The 13,323-nt window shown below is 42.9% G+C and overlaps 1 protein-coding gene across 2 annotated transcripts in view; it reads left to right on the top strand.

Annotated features, from left to right (window-relative positions):
• SMPDL3A (sphingomyelin phosphodiesterase acid like 3A) overlaps window positions 1–12,672 on the top strand; it is a 66,737-nt gene extending 54,065 nt beyond the window's left edge. For both annotated transcript variants that reach the window (XM_029596404.1, XM_029596405.1), the window contains exons 6-8: window positions 642–822; window positions 1,214–1,338; window positions 12,305–12,672. In XM_029596404.1, coding sequence (XP_029452264.1) covers window positions 642–822; window positions 1,214–1,338; window positions 12,305–12,610 — 612 coding nt within the window. In that variant the 3' untranslated portion in view covers window positions 12,611–12,672. The remainder of the gene's footprint in view (window positions 1–641; window positions 823–1,213; window positions 1,339–12,304) is intronic.
• The last annotated feature ends 651 nt before the right edge of the window (window positions 12,673–13,323 follow it).

The raw sequence follows: 13,323 nt of genomic DNA, 5'->3' as shown, positions 1-13,323 counted from the left end.
AGCTCTCAGGAGAGAGCTGCTTTTATTAATTCCCAGGGAGACGCCATTCCAGCACAATCAAAAGGAGGGGCTGTGTATGAATAATGCCTCCCCCTAGCCTCCCCCTAGCCAAAAGGAGTTCAAACTAAGGGCATTATCAGTAATGAATCCAAAGCATCACTACATGAATAAAGTGGCGAATAAATGAGTCCCATGGGTTGGGATGGAGCCTAGGGATGGCGGTTGTGTGTTTGCTCCTTGCAGCTTCCTCCTCCACCTTTACTCTTCCAGCTTAATTGGAACATGCCCTGACTGAGGCATTGGCCTTGTAGACTGCATTTGAAGGAGGGTTCTCTTTATTTTTATTTCCTTTCCTTGTCTATTCCAGCCATCGCAGTACAGTCCTCTGGCCAACCGACACAGACTACGATTCCTTTTGCAAAATGAGAGAAATCCCCTCTCGAGATAGCTGCTAGATCACACACTTGATTACCAGCCAGGGCACCCTCCTGCAGGGGGCTGTGAATCCTGCCTCTGCCCGTGCCTCAGCCCGAGGAGAAGGAGCTTAGTCTCATCTTAGAATCTTCTGTTGGAGCATGAGATGTGAAATTGACCGTGTGATGACGTTAAAAATGTAGTAATGCTGGTTGTTGCTCCTCCAGGTGTATGTAATAGCACATGTGCCAGTTGGATATTTGCCATTTGTGAGAGACACGACTGCCATGAGGACCTACTACAACGAAAGACTGGTGATGATTTTGCGCAAGTACAGTCAAATTATTGCTGGACAATTTTATGGGCACACTCACAGGGATAGCCTCATGGTTCTCCTGGATGGGAAAGGTAACATTGCCTGCTATGTTTCCATAAGTGTACCATGCCCTCTCTTTAAAACTGGGGATTTTCCTTAGCAGCCCCATAATTGGTAGATGTGCAAAATTATTGTCATTGAAGTCAAATGAATTGCAGAAATAATTCTAGTTCCTTGGTCTTTGTGCTGATTATTATTAGGAATAATCTATCCATGCTATGTAGAAAAAATCTCCCACAGTATAGCTGAGAGAACTTTTCAACTACTATAAGAACAAACTGTGCATGCTTTTTCAGAGCTAATGTAATAGTGAAAATAAAGTCAGATGAGGGAAAACAAAGAGCTTTTCTTGAATCTTCTTAAATAATGCTGCTATGGAAGCACTTTGTAAAATAATATTTCTTTCTCAATATTTTTCCACAGGAAGACCCGTGAATTCCTTATTTGTGGCTCCTGCTGTAACTCCAATCAAGGGACTAGCTGAGCTTGATTCTAATAACCCAGGTGTCAGATTGTACCAATATGATCCCAATGATTATAGCATACAGGTAAGTAAGATAAAAGAGCAAGATACAAATGTGTATCTCCTGTAGCTTTCTGGAATTGAAACAGCTCCATATCTGATACTCAGGATGTTTGATTTGTAGTGCGTTTCTGTTCCTAGGGTATTGAGAAATATAGTGAACTGGACTGTCAGTGGTGTCAGTTAATGCTGCTGGCCACAAACTGCTGCAGGCACACAATCTCTGAGTTCCTCATGGCTGTTTTTTTGAGGTAGACAACTGTATACCAGACAGTGTGTTCACTTGACCAGGACCTCCTTCAACTATGTCCAGGCAAACTATTTATATCAATCAACTTCCATCTAGCTTCTGAGATACTCCAGTCTCAGTACATAGTCCTTGGATATATCTTCTAGCCAGGTCTTGGCTACTGCTAATTCCACCTCTTTGGTGAGTATGAAGCATCTCCATTTGTCCCCTGCCCACAATAACAAATCAATCAGTGCAACCAAGCTAGAATAGTATTGCCCACTTTCTTGACCCATCAAACTAATACAGTAGGCACATCTTCCTACTCACTATCTATGATATTCCATTCATTTTAAACAACTCCAGGACAGCGTTGGGAGCTATGTAACTAATATGTATTCACATTAGTAGCCCTTTTTCTCCTTCCCCAGTTGCTGGCAACCTCATCTCCTCCCCACAGTCCTCCTATGGCCACTAGTCTCTTCCTGTCTCCTTCCATCTCCCTAGTCAATGTCCTTCCCCACCCAAGCTGCTGACCTCCCTCAGTCTTCCCCCTCCCCACAACACACAGCTGCCAGCTCAGTCTCTGCACAAGCGCTCATGGATACATGACTGTGAGCCCATGGAGTGCTGGTACTGTTCTCACAATTTATGGGAGAGGTGTTTTGTGCAGAGGAGGAGACCAGTGACTAGGGGTGTTATGTGTTGAGAGGAGGGTGCCAGCAGCTGGGAATGATGTGGGGAAGGAGGTGAGAATGGAGGCAACCAGACTACTTCAGGTAGATGAGAAGGCCAGTGGTTTGGAGGGTGTATGTGGAAAGGAGGAGGCCAGCAATTACTACAGGGTGAGGGGAGAGGAAGAGGCTGGCAGCTGTGTAGGGAGCAGGAAAGGAGGAGACCAACAGCTGGGTAGGAAGAAGAGGAGGAAGTTAGGGTTAGGGGAGAGGAAGAGAGAAGTGATTGGAAAGGTGGCAGGAGAGGAGGAGATTAGTAGTTTGGCAGGGAGAAGAGGAGACTTGGTGGAGGCTAGTGACTGGGAGGAGAGGGCTAAAAGGGAAACAGAAGGTGGCAGCAGTGATGAGAAAGTGAAAAGTAGAGAGAGAGAGGGAGGAAAGGGGGTTGAAAGGAAGCAACAGTAGCTTGAGGAGTTGGTAGAAGAAAGTGAATGAAAGAAAAATAATTGAAAAGGAAAACAAATGGAAGAAGGGTTGCACGCGTAACATATGTGTGTAACCCTTTAAAACCCCTCCTGTGTGCGCCGAGCCTTTTTTGCATAGGCTTAGCGACGTGCGCAAGCCCCGGGACGCACGTATGTCCCGGGGCTTTGAAAACAGGGCAGGAAGGAGGCGGGGCGTGGGCGGGGTGCCGGTCCAGGGGCGGTCCGGGGGTGTGACCGAGGCCTCTGGCATGGCGGCCATGCTAGGGGATCGTGTGCCGGCAGCTGGCCGGCGTGCACAAGTTACGCCTGCCTTGGGCAGGTGTAAAGAAGAGAACAAAAGTTGGGGGGATTTAGATAGGGCTGGGGGGTGGGTTAGATAGGGGAAGGGAGGGAAGGTGGGGGGAGCAAGTTCCCTCCGAGGCCGCTCCGATTTCGGAGCGGCCTCGGAGGAATGGGGAAAGCCATCGGGGCTTTCCTAGGGCTCGGCGCGCGCAAGGTGCACAAGTGTGCACCCCCTTGCATGCGCCGACCTCGGATTTTATAACATGCACGCGGCTATGCGCGTATCTTATAAAATCCAGCATACTTTTGTTTGCGCCTGCTGCGCGAACAAAAGTACGTGATCGCGCTTTTTTAAAAAATCTACCCCAATATATTTAAGGACTAAATAAAGTGGGAATATCCCATCAACAGTTCATATATCCTTTTAATCAGAGAAAGTCCATAAGTATATATACATTTGGATCTGTTTTTAGACAGTTTATATAACTCTAAAAACAGATCCTGTAGGGCGATATCTCCTGTTTACCAATGATGCACCAGTTGTGAATTATAATAGCCATGCACAGGATAAATTCTGACAGGCCCAGAATCTGCTATAGCAGGAGAAGGACTTTTACCCAGGTAAACTCTAAACTGCCTTGTATCAGTGGAAACTAAAGGCCTTGTTCCAAGCAGTATTGGGGCCATTATCAGGATGTTCCTGTTTGTAGTTCCTGTGCAAATAAAGAAACAATACAGAAGAAACAATACCACTTAAGATCCTAAGCAGAATGTCAGGGACAGGCAAGCAGACCCCACCTTTGCAAAGAAGAGCAGCCTGAAACAGTGCTGATACTCTGACACAGCTTGGGATAACTACCTGACAGTTTCTTCCCCAAAGAAACTGGGGGAGGAAGGGACCTGCCAATGTGGCAGTACCCCCCCCCCCCCCCAGCACGGCAAGAGACCCTCCACCCACCACAGAGGGTATGCATGAGCTCATGCATATTTATCAGCGGAGAAGTATAAGGCTGGGGCAAGGAGGCTGAAGGGTGAGGTTTTCAAAAAAGAAAAAAAAAAAGTTTGATTCCAGAAAAGAAAAGATCCTCCCCTGGCAGAGCAACCCGGAAGTCGAAAAGGGAGCAGTGAGGCCAGGCACGGACCCCCAGAGGAAGAGGAGTCCCAAATCTTGAATGCAAAACCAGGGAGAAAACCCTGAGAGCGAGAGCCTCTGCCGAGGTGTCCCTGGAAGCAAAAAGAGGGTCTGAAGCCAGCCAGAGCTCTCTGCTATTCTGAAGGGTGAGAACCAGCCCTGCCAGCTCTGCCAGTCCAGGAAGCGAGCCTCTCCCCTGCCATGCTCTCTAGCACTCCAGCCAGAACCTGCTTCAGAGGTGAACAGAGGAATCGCCTGAGCATTGGAATCAAAGGTAAGTTGGCCACAATTATTTATATCAAAGCAGGCTAAGGTTTATGGCAGGTTTTCTTACCACCCATGATACAGAATTTTCTTTAGGGAAAACTGGTGCTTAGTAGCCAGGATGTTAAAGATAGAAATTATTGTTATTTTCTAAATGCTATGTCCTGCCAAATCTGATAAATAAAGGTCTATTTCTGATGCGCATACACCTTGTCTTGTGCCTGATTTATGATCGCAAGGAAGGTGGGAGGGCAGCTAGCAGTGACTTTTAGCAGACAGACCCCTGCACCTCCCTCATCTACCCTACAATCATATATACACTGATCAGTATATACAACCAGTTTGGTCTTCTTCACATTCCCCTTTTCATCAGGGACTTGTTGCCTTACGTTTAGATCTGTTTTTAAGACAGTTTATATAACTCGCTTTATGTTTCAGCCTTTTTGAACCCCATTGGGTTTGTTTCTGTCCCTTCTGATGCAGTGTCGCGAAACACAGTCCCGTGTTGGGGGACTAATTTCTATGACACCAGTTTAAGCCATTAAATATTTAAACATATTAACATGTGTCTATGGACTTTCTCTGGTTAAAAGGATATATGAACTGTTGATGGGATATTCTCACTTTATTTAATCCTTAAATTCCATTTGTTTGTATGCAACCACTCTGATTGTTATCACTGCACACTACTGTGCATTCAAAGCTTAAATCTGGCTAAGCTTGGCAGAAAGATTTAAGGCCAGAAGGATATCTTTGTAGGGATAGTAGTAATATTAAACTGTGATATAGTAAATGATAGCAGTTAAAGTCCAAAATAGTCCATTTGATCTGCTCAGCAGGGTGTTTAGGTTTGTAACCTCCACTCCAAGCAGGTTACCCACATACAGAAAAGTTTTACACAGGTTACCCCAGTGCTTCATTTCCATCCTCTTGCCATTAAGGATCCTCTGTACTTATTTCATACCCTTTTGAATTCCATCACTGTTCTTCACCACCTCTTTCAGCCATGCCTTTATTTGATATTTATAGTTTTCCTATTTGCCAAGTTTTAGAAAATATGGATGTCAATTACAGATTGTTTGCAGATGACATCCAATTTTTCATTCCGATCAAAGGTACATATAAAATACTATTGATCATATTCTTGATTGAAAATTCTAAAGGAATGGTTTGATAAAAACAAATTTCTCCTAAATATTATTAAAACCAAAATTCCTTATTTTGCTATTACAATCCCAGACTTCCTTATAGTAAATGGCACAAAGATACCCATTTTGAATCAAGCATGCAATTTGGGCATAGTTATGGATTCTTCTTTATCCCTTCATCCACATATTAGTAAGGTGGTCGAGGGAGCCTATTTTAAACTTTAGGATGTTGCATAGACCAAGGTCCTTTTTAGATATTAATACTCTAAAAACCATAATGCCTGCTTTGGTTTATCCCCACTGGATTATTTTAATGCCCTGTATACTGGCCTCCCTCAGAACTCTATGTACATTACAATATGTCCAGAATGCTGCCACTCATATTATTATGGGAGCACCAATGAGAGAACATATAACACCAAAATTGAAAGAGCTTAACTGGTTACCCATAAAATGGCAAATTATGTTTAAAATATTGGTACTTGTTTATAAGAAAATCAATGGACGGACTCACCAGCTGTTAACACAGTGCTTACATTATATCAGCTGACATGTAATTTAAGATCAGCCTCACAAGGATTATTTTGTATGCCATCCTTCAAGCAAATTCATTTAGATGAGTTCCATGAATGACTATTTTATGTACAAGGGCCACCCTTTTGGAATTCTCTGCTGAAAGAAATTAAAGGCGAGAATAATCTTTTAAAATCTTTCAAACTGGTGAAAGCACAAATATTCCAGCAAGCATTTTCTTAATGCAGTGAATTTTTCCAGGCATGGGAATGTTTTCCGTAAAGCAGAGGGTGGTGACTATATCAGTTATGTTTAAGATTTTAATTGTAAGCTGTATTTTATTTGTTTTATGTTTGTTTTTATATTTTTTTTACATTTTAATGTTTATTGTTTTATTACTAATTATTATGTTTAAAATGATTAAGGACATAAGAACATGCCATACTGGGTCAGACCAAGGGTCCATCAAGCCAAGCATCCTGTTTCCAACAGTGGCCAATCCAGGCCATAAGAAACTGGCAAGTGCCCAAAAACTAAGTCTATTCCATGTTACCGTTGCTAGTAATAGCAGTGGCTATTTTCTAAGTCAACTCTATTAATAGCAGGTAATGGACTTCTCCAAGAACTTATCCAATTCTTTTTTAAACACAGCTATACTAATTGCACTAACCACATCCTCTGGCAACAAATTCCAGAGTTTAATTGTGCATTGAGTGAAAAAGAACTTTCTCCGATTAGTTTTAAATGTGCCACATGCTACCTACGAAAGTCAATAAGTTTATTTATTTATTTAAAATCTTTTCTATACCGTCGCTAAGTTAAATACCATTGCAACGGTTTACATGAAGGCACATAAGTTAATGTAGGTGGATGTGTACTGTAGTACATTTTAATAGGTGCCACAAAAGGTTCAGTTACAATATATCGTTAAAGACAATCAATTGTTTAGTGAAGTAGGTCATGACCAGGTGTAGCTCTGGGATATTATTCACAGTTAAAATTCATATTCACAGTGTTTACAATTATGTTTGTTGTGTTGTAGTGTTTCTAAGCTATTGTAGTGCACATTTTTGGAATAGTGCTTTGCGCCGGTGCTCTCCTGTCTATTCCTGTATGTTTTCTATTCCCCAGTCTCTCTATAAAATGCTTGTTTAAAAAGCCATGTTTTTAAACTTTTCTTAAAGGTTTTGAGATCCCTTTGTACTCTGATCTCTAGAGGAATTGTGTTCCAAAGTGCGGGACCTGCTAAAGATAAGGACCTTTCTCTCACTTGGGTTAGTCTCACTGGGGTAGATTTTAAAAAAGTGCGCCTTCGCGTACTTTTGTTGGCGCACCAGGCGCCAACAAAAGTACGCTGGATTTTAGTAGATACGCGCGTAGCCACGCGTATCTGCTAAAATCCAGGATCGGCGCGCAGCCTGCCTCCGTTCCCTCCGAGGCCGCTCCGATTTCGGAGCAGCCTCGGAGGGAACTCGCTTTCGCCCTCCCCTCACCTTCCCCTCCCTTCCTCTATCTAACCCACCCCCCCCCGGCCCTATCTAAACCCCCCCTACCTTTGTCGGGGGATTTACACCTCCCGGAGGGAGAAGTAAATCCCCGCGCGCCAGCGGGCCGCTAGCGCGCCGAGATGCGACCTGGGGGCGGTTCCGGAGGGCACGGCCACGCCCCCGGACCGCCCCGGGCTGAAACTACGCCCCCGGGCCCGCCCCGAAACGCCGCGTCCCGCCCCCAAAACGCTGCGCCGATCGGCCCCGCCCCCGTCAAGCCCCCGACACGCCCCCCTCGAAAAACCCCGGGACTTACGCGAGTCCCGGAGCTCTGCGTGTGCCGGCAGGCCTATGGAAAATAGGTGCGTCGGCGCGCAAGGCCCTGCTCGCGTAAATCTGGGCGGATTTACGCGAGCAGGGCTCTTAAAATCCGCCCCACTGTTTTTACTGAGGGAATGGTTAAGAGTGCTTTATTTGCCGATCGAAGGTTTCTGTGTAGGACGTGTACTCGTAACGCTGTGTTTAGCCAGTCTGATTTTTCATCATGTATTAGTTTATGTATTGTACATAGGGCTTTGTATTTAATTCTGTGTTCAATAGGTAGCCAATGTAATTCCGTCACTGTTATAGTTATATGGTCCCTCCTCCTTTTTCCGGTTAGTATTCTAGCTGCTGTGTTTTGAAGTATTTGAAGTGGCCTTATTGTTGTATTCGGGAGTCCTAGTAAAAGGGCGTTACAGTAGTCCGTGCTGGAGAAAACTGCTATAAGTAGTATAGAAAATTTAAAAGAAATAAATGGGGTCAGATATCTCGCAAAAGAGGCTCCACACCCAAATTGTAGTTGGTTAGGGGTTGTCCTCTCCTTTTTCAGATATAACCCTCATAGTGTGAACGTCTGTTGGCTGAAAAGGCGGGTCTTTGTTCATGGAGATGTTTTTTATCCACCTAGTGCACCCACAAGTTATTCTGTTGGACAACAAGTTATCTTTAGCAGTAGACCTTAAAGCACTATGTCAAATGGGTGAGCACTCTGTTCTTCTGGTCAGACTGAACCTGATCTTGGAACCGCAAGGTTCCTAGGTTGGAAAAGAAGTCCTGTTTTCCACAGGGGCTGACTCTTGCAGCATTACTATTTCCATCTCTCAGCAGAGAGGGTTTTGGACTTCTTCCTCAGAATGGTTCTCTCTCTTGACTGGAATCTAGATTAGTACCAAGTGTTATTTGACTCTTTCAGTTTAGGTTGCCACTTGTCTGAGAGGAGATTGGACCTATGGGCTGAGTCAGACTCAGTCGAAGATCCCTGATTGGACATTCAGCAAGGGGTTGGTACAACTGGGGTATCTCCCAATGTTGATATCTACAGCTTAGAGGCTGTTTCTTTGTCCCTGCATCCCTGGGGTCTGCCTCCTTATATTTCTTTGCTTCTCCTAACTCACAGTCAGAATGTCAGGGGAGAAGCCATGGTGTTTAAAGACTTTTCTGTTTAAGGCAGCCTATTTTTAATGTATTATGATTTTTATTTTTATCTGTTAATTTTAATTTGTTTTTATTTGATTATTTTTCATATAATTTGTTTATTGAGCTTCTATTCTATATTTTTATTTTAGTTCTTTTCATATTTTTATTATAAGTTTTATGTATGTATCCTTGTTCATTGCATAGACCTATTTTTTAATGTTAGACATTTCATACATTTTAATAAATGTAGCTGTAAGTGTTCTTAATGAATCGCTTCAAGGCAAGTTACACGATCATTTCCCTACTTTTGGCCCAATCCTAATTAAAATGCCATTGACGTTTTGTGCATCAATTTATTGGTCAATGTGCTTCCCTTTTACCTGGGCTTATCCTCTTGATGGGGGGATATGCCTGTCATGGGGGTGCTTAGATTGGGTTGTCTTTGGTCAAAGCTCACCGTTATGTTCAGGGTATTGGTGTGGTGCTTCCACTGCCACTCCACATAACTTGGGAGGTCAGGTGTTTTGTTGTAGTCATTCGATAGGTGGAGTCTGCCATAGACTCTGATGCTTATTTCCATTTCTTCGAAGCCAGTATTTGGGTTCTATGCCTGTTTGTTCTTCATAGCCTAACATCAGGTGTAGCTATGAATACAAAATCTGTTCATTTTCTTCAGATGCTAGTGATCCACAGTTTTCTTTCTAGGGGACTCTTAGCCCCAGGCTCTAGCACCTATTTGATTGTCTTCCAACACTAAAGAAAACTGTGTGGTCTTGATCCAAGAGCTTTTTTTCTCTTGGTTAGTGATTTGTACCTTTCCTGTGCCCAGGAGGACATAAGCCTAGTGGTGTACATCAGGACTTTCTGTGCAGGAGTTCTGACTGTGCTGGTTTTTGTGCGACAAAGTGGGGTTCTTTCCACAAATTCACATCACACCCTTACCATTGGCAGGCACTATTGCCACGCAATGGGGTTTTTGTTACTTAGGGAAGAGTGACCCAAATTATAGCTATACAACGCAAGGTTCAACATTAGGAATCTCTATTCAGGAAAAGAATCTAGGCATCATCATTGGTAATAAATTGAAATTTTCTGCTCAGTATGCAGCAGCAACGAAGAAAGCAAATTCTTATGTTCTTATAATGCTAGGCATTATTAGGAAACAAATGGAGAATATAACAGGGCATAATGCTTCTGTATCACTTCATGGTGTGGACCCAAAAAGCAAAGCGGTAACCGATCCAGTGAGCTGTGTAACAGTGACGACAAGGAGAATCGGATGATAGCAAGCCCTTTATTAAAATGCCCGACTCTGGCCGAGTTTCGCTCCCTTGCACAGAGCTGCTGAAGGACGGCTGGTCCGTTTGAATTTGCTATATACGGAATATTTTTTACTCCAACGCTGGCATCATGTAGCACCGCTATGTTGATAAGAGAAAGTCTATTAGTCTGAGTAAGAATTCATCTGCGACAAAGGCATAATCAATCTGATATCTTCCACATTGATCAAATCAAGTCCTGGATAAATGAATTGCCCCTGAGGCAGCTCTGTGCAAGGGAGCGAAACTCGGCCAGAGTCGGGCATTTTAATAAAGGGCTTGCTATCATCCGATTCTCCTTGTCGTCACTGTTTCACTTCATGGTGTGACTTCATCTTGAGTATTGTGTATAACTCTGGTCACCGCATCTCAAAAAAGATATAGCAGAATTATAAAAGGTACAGAGAAGGGCAACCATAATGATAAAGGGGATGGAACGATTTCCCTATGAAGAAAGACTAAAAAAGTTAGGTCTCTTCAGCTTGGAGAAGAGACGGCTGAGGGGAGATATGATATAGGTCTATAAAATAAGTGGAATGGAACAAGTAAACATTAATAAATATTAGGGGACACACAATGAAGGTCCTAGGCAATACATTTAAAACTAATAAGAGACAATATTTTTTTGCTCAACACACAATCTCTGGAATTTATAATCAGAGGATGTGATGAAAGCTATTAGTGTAGCTGCGTTTAAAAAAAGTTTGGACTAGTTCCTAGAGAAAAGGTCCATAAACCATTATTAAGGTGGAGTTGCAGAAATCCACTGTTCTTCTGTGGGATAAGCGGCATGGAATCTATGTACCTCTTAGGATCCTGACAGGTACTTCTGACCTGTATTGGCCACTGTTGGAAACAGGATACTGGGCTTGATGAACCTTTGGTCTAACCCAATATGGCAAGTCTTATGTTCTTATGTATGTCCTTCATGTCTGTTTGAGGTGTTGAACCCAACTCCTTTCTCTCCTAGAGCCTGTTTTGGATCCGGCTGCCTAAAAAAATAAATAGAAATCATTCTTTAACAGAGAAAAGTTGGGATAGAGTAGTTTCTTCTGCCAAAAACTCAGGTGGTGCTTTTCACACTTTGGGGTTTTGCCCATTTTTTTGTTTTTGGGTAGCCTGTAGTTTGGGATATCACTCATGTGTGAAGACTGTTGTTCTTCTTATCTCAGAGAAAATGAGGTTACTTATCTATAACAGGTGTTCTCTGCTGGACATCAAGATGTCAGTCCTCAGGAGTCCCTCCTGCCTCCCCTATGAGTTGGTTTATCTAGGTTTTAGCTTTATCATGGATTGAGGGGGTCCTGCCTGGGAGGCAGGGAGGTGACTACAGTTGTACATGCTCAGTAGAGCATGTTGAAAGCTCTAGAATCTTTAAAATCAGTGTTCCATGGCGAGCTCCATTGGATGTCATCCTCCATGTGTGAGGACTGACATCCTCCTGTCCATTGGAGATCATCTGTACAAGTTAGTAATCTCATTTTATACGCTGTTGTGTTTTCAGGGCAAGATTGTGTTATGGCCCTAACTTAATTTCTCTGCCAGGGGCCCAGTAACTATATCACTGGTAGCCCATCTGTTCAGAGCCAGATCTTTGAAGTTCTTTTAGCAGCCTTTTTCAGCTTGCTAAAAGACAGCCATTTTGGATGACATTTCTGTGTTAACATACAGTATATAGAATATACAAGCTAAGTCATAATTACTAACTAATTTCTTTTGAATGTACATTTTTGAGTTCTTTAAAGTAATATGAATATCTAAAAAATGTGTTTTTTTGGTATGTTGTGATTATGACACAGTTTGGTTTTCATCTTATCTGACAAGTGAAAAGATTACAACAGGCCTGTATGCGCAAACATTTTTATATGGTTTGTTGGTAAAGTATCATTTTGACATTGATCTGAGGTCTTTTATATTGTTTATTGGTGAATGAGTAAGTCCAGAGCTTGAGTAAGCAAAGATAATTTTCCCCACAACAATTTTTTTTTTAAATGTTTCAGGACCTGTGGCAGTATTTCCTGAACCTTACAGATGCCAATATGAAAAAGAAGCCAGACTGGAAGCTGGAATATATCATGACCGATGCCTATAGCATTCAAGACCTACAACCAGGAACTTTGCACAGCCTTGTCCAGCAATTCAAAGAGTCACAGAGCAAACAGTTCCAAAACTATTACAAACACTTCCGTGTGAGTTATGACTCCAGCTTTGTCTGTGAGGGATATTGCAAGATTGACCATCTTTGTGCAATCCAGTGTTTAGATGAAGCCTCCTATAAAGATTGTATTGCATCTGGGATACTGTGAATGTGAAGTGTGGATGAATAAACAAGGGTCTTACACTCTAGCACTTTATACACCCCTTCTGATTCTCTGTATCATGACTGTTTTATTTCCTGTCTTTAAACTTTTTTCCATATGATTTACCACATTACATGAATGTCTACAGAAAATGAACTAATCCAAAATGGAGCAGTAATCTGAGACCATGCGGTCCGAGAGCATAGTCTGTTTTCTTGCAGTAGCTTGAGAAGATAGCTGAATGGGCTAGGCTACTATATTTAAACACAGGAAGGGTAAGTTTCATAACATACGGGCCGATACAGTAAAAGTCACGGGAGAGCGCCCGCTCTCCTGGCGCGCGCACAGGCCACTCTCCTGTGTGCGTGATTCAGTAAATTAATTTATTTTAATTAGGGCCCACAGTAAAAAGATGGGCCATGGACACTAGCGTGTCCTAGCGTCTCTTTTTGGACAGGAGTGGCAGCTGTCAGCGAGTTTGACAGCCGATGCTCAATTTTGCCGGTGTCGGTTCTCAAACCCGCTGACAGCCACGGGTTTGGAAACCGGATGCTGGCAAAATTGAGCCTCTGTTTTTCAACCCAGGAGCCGCAGGCCCATTTTAAATGTTTTTTTTTTAATTTTTAACTTTTTTTAACCTTTTGGGACCTCTGACTTAATATCGCCATGATATTAAGTCGGAGGGTGCACAGAAAAGCAGTTTTTACTACTTTTCTGTA

Source organism: Rhinatrema bivittatum, chromosome 3 (genome assembly GCF_901001135.1).
Source record: "Rhinatrema bivittatum chromosome 3, aRhiBiv1.1, whole genome shotgun sequence".
Taxonomy (NCBI): Eukaryota; Metazoa; Chordata; class Amphibia; order Gymnophiona; family Rhinatrematidae; genus Rhinatrema; species Rhinatrema bivittatum.
This window is presented reverse-complemented; position numbering and strand designations above follow the sequence as displayed.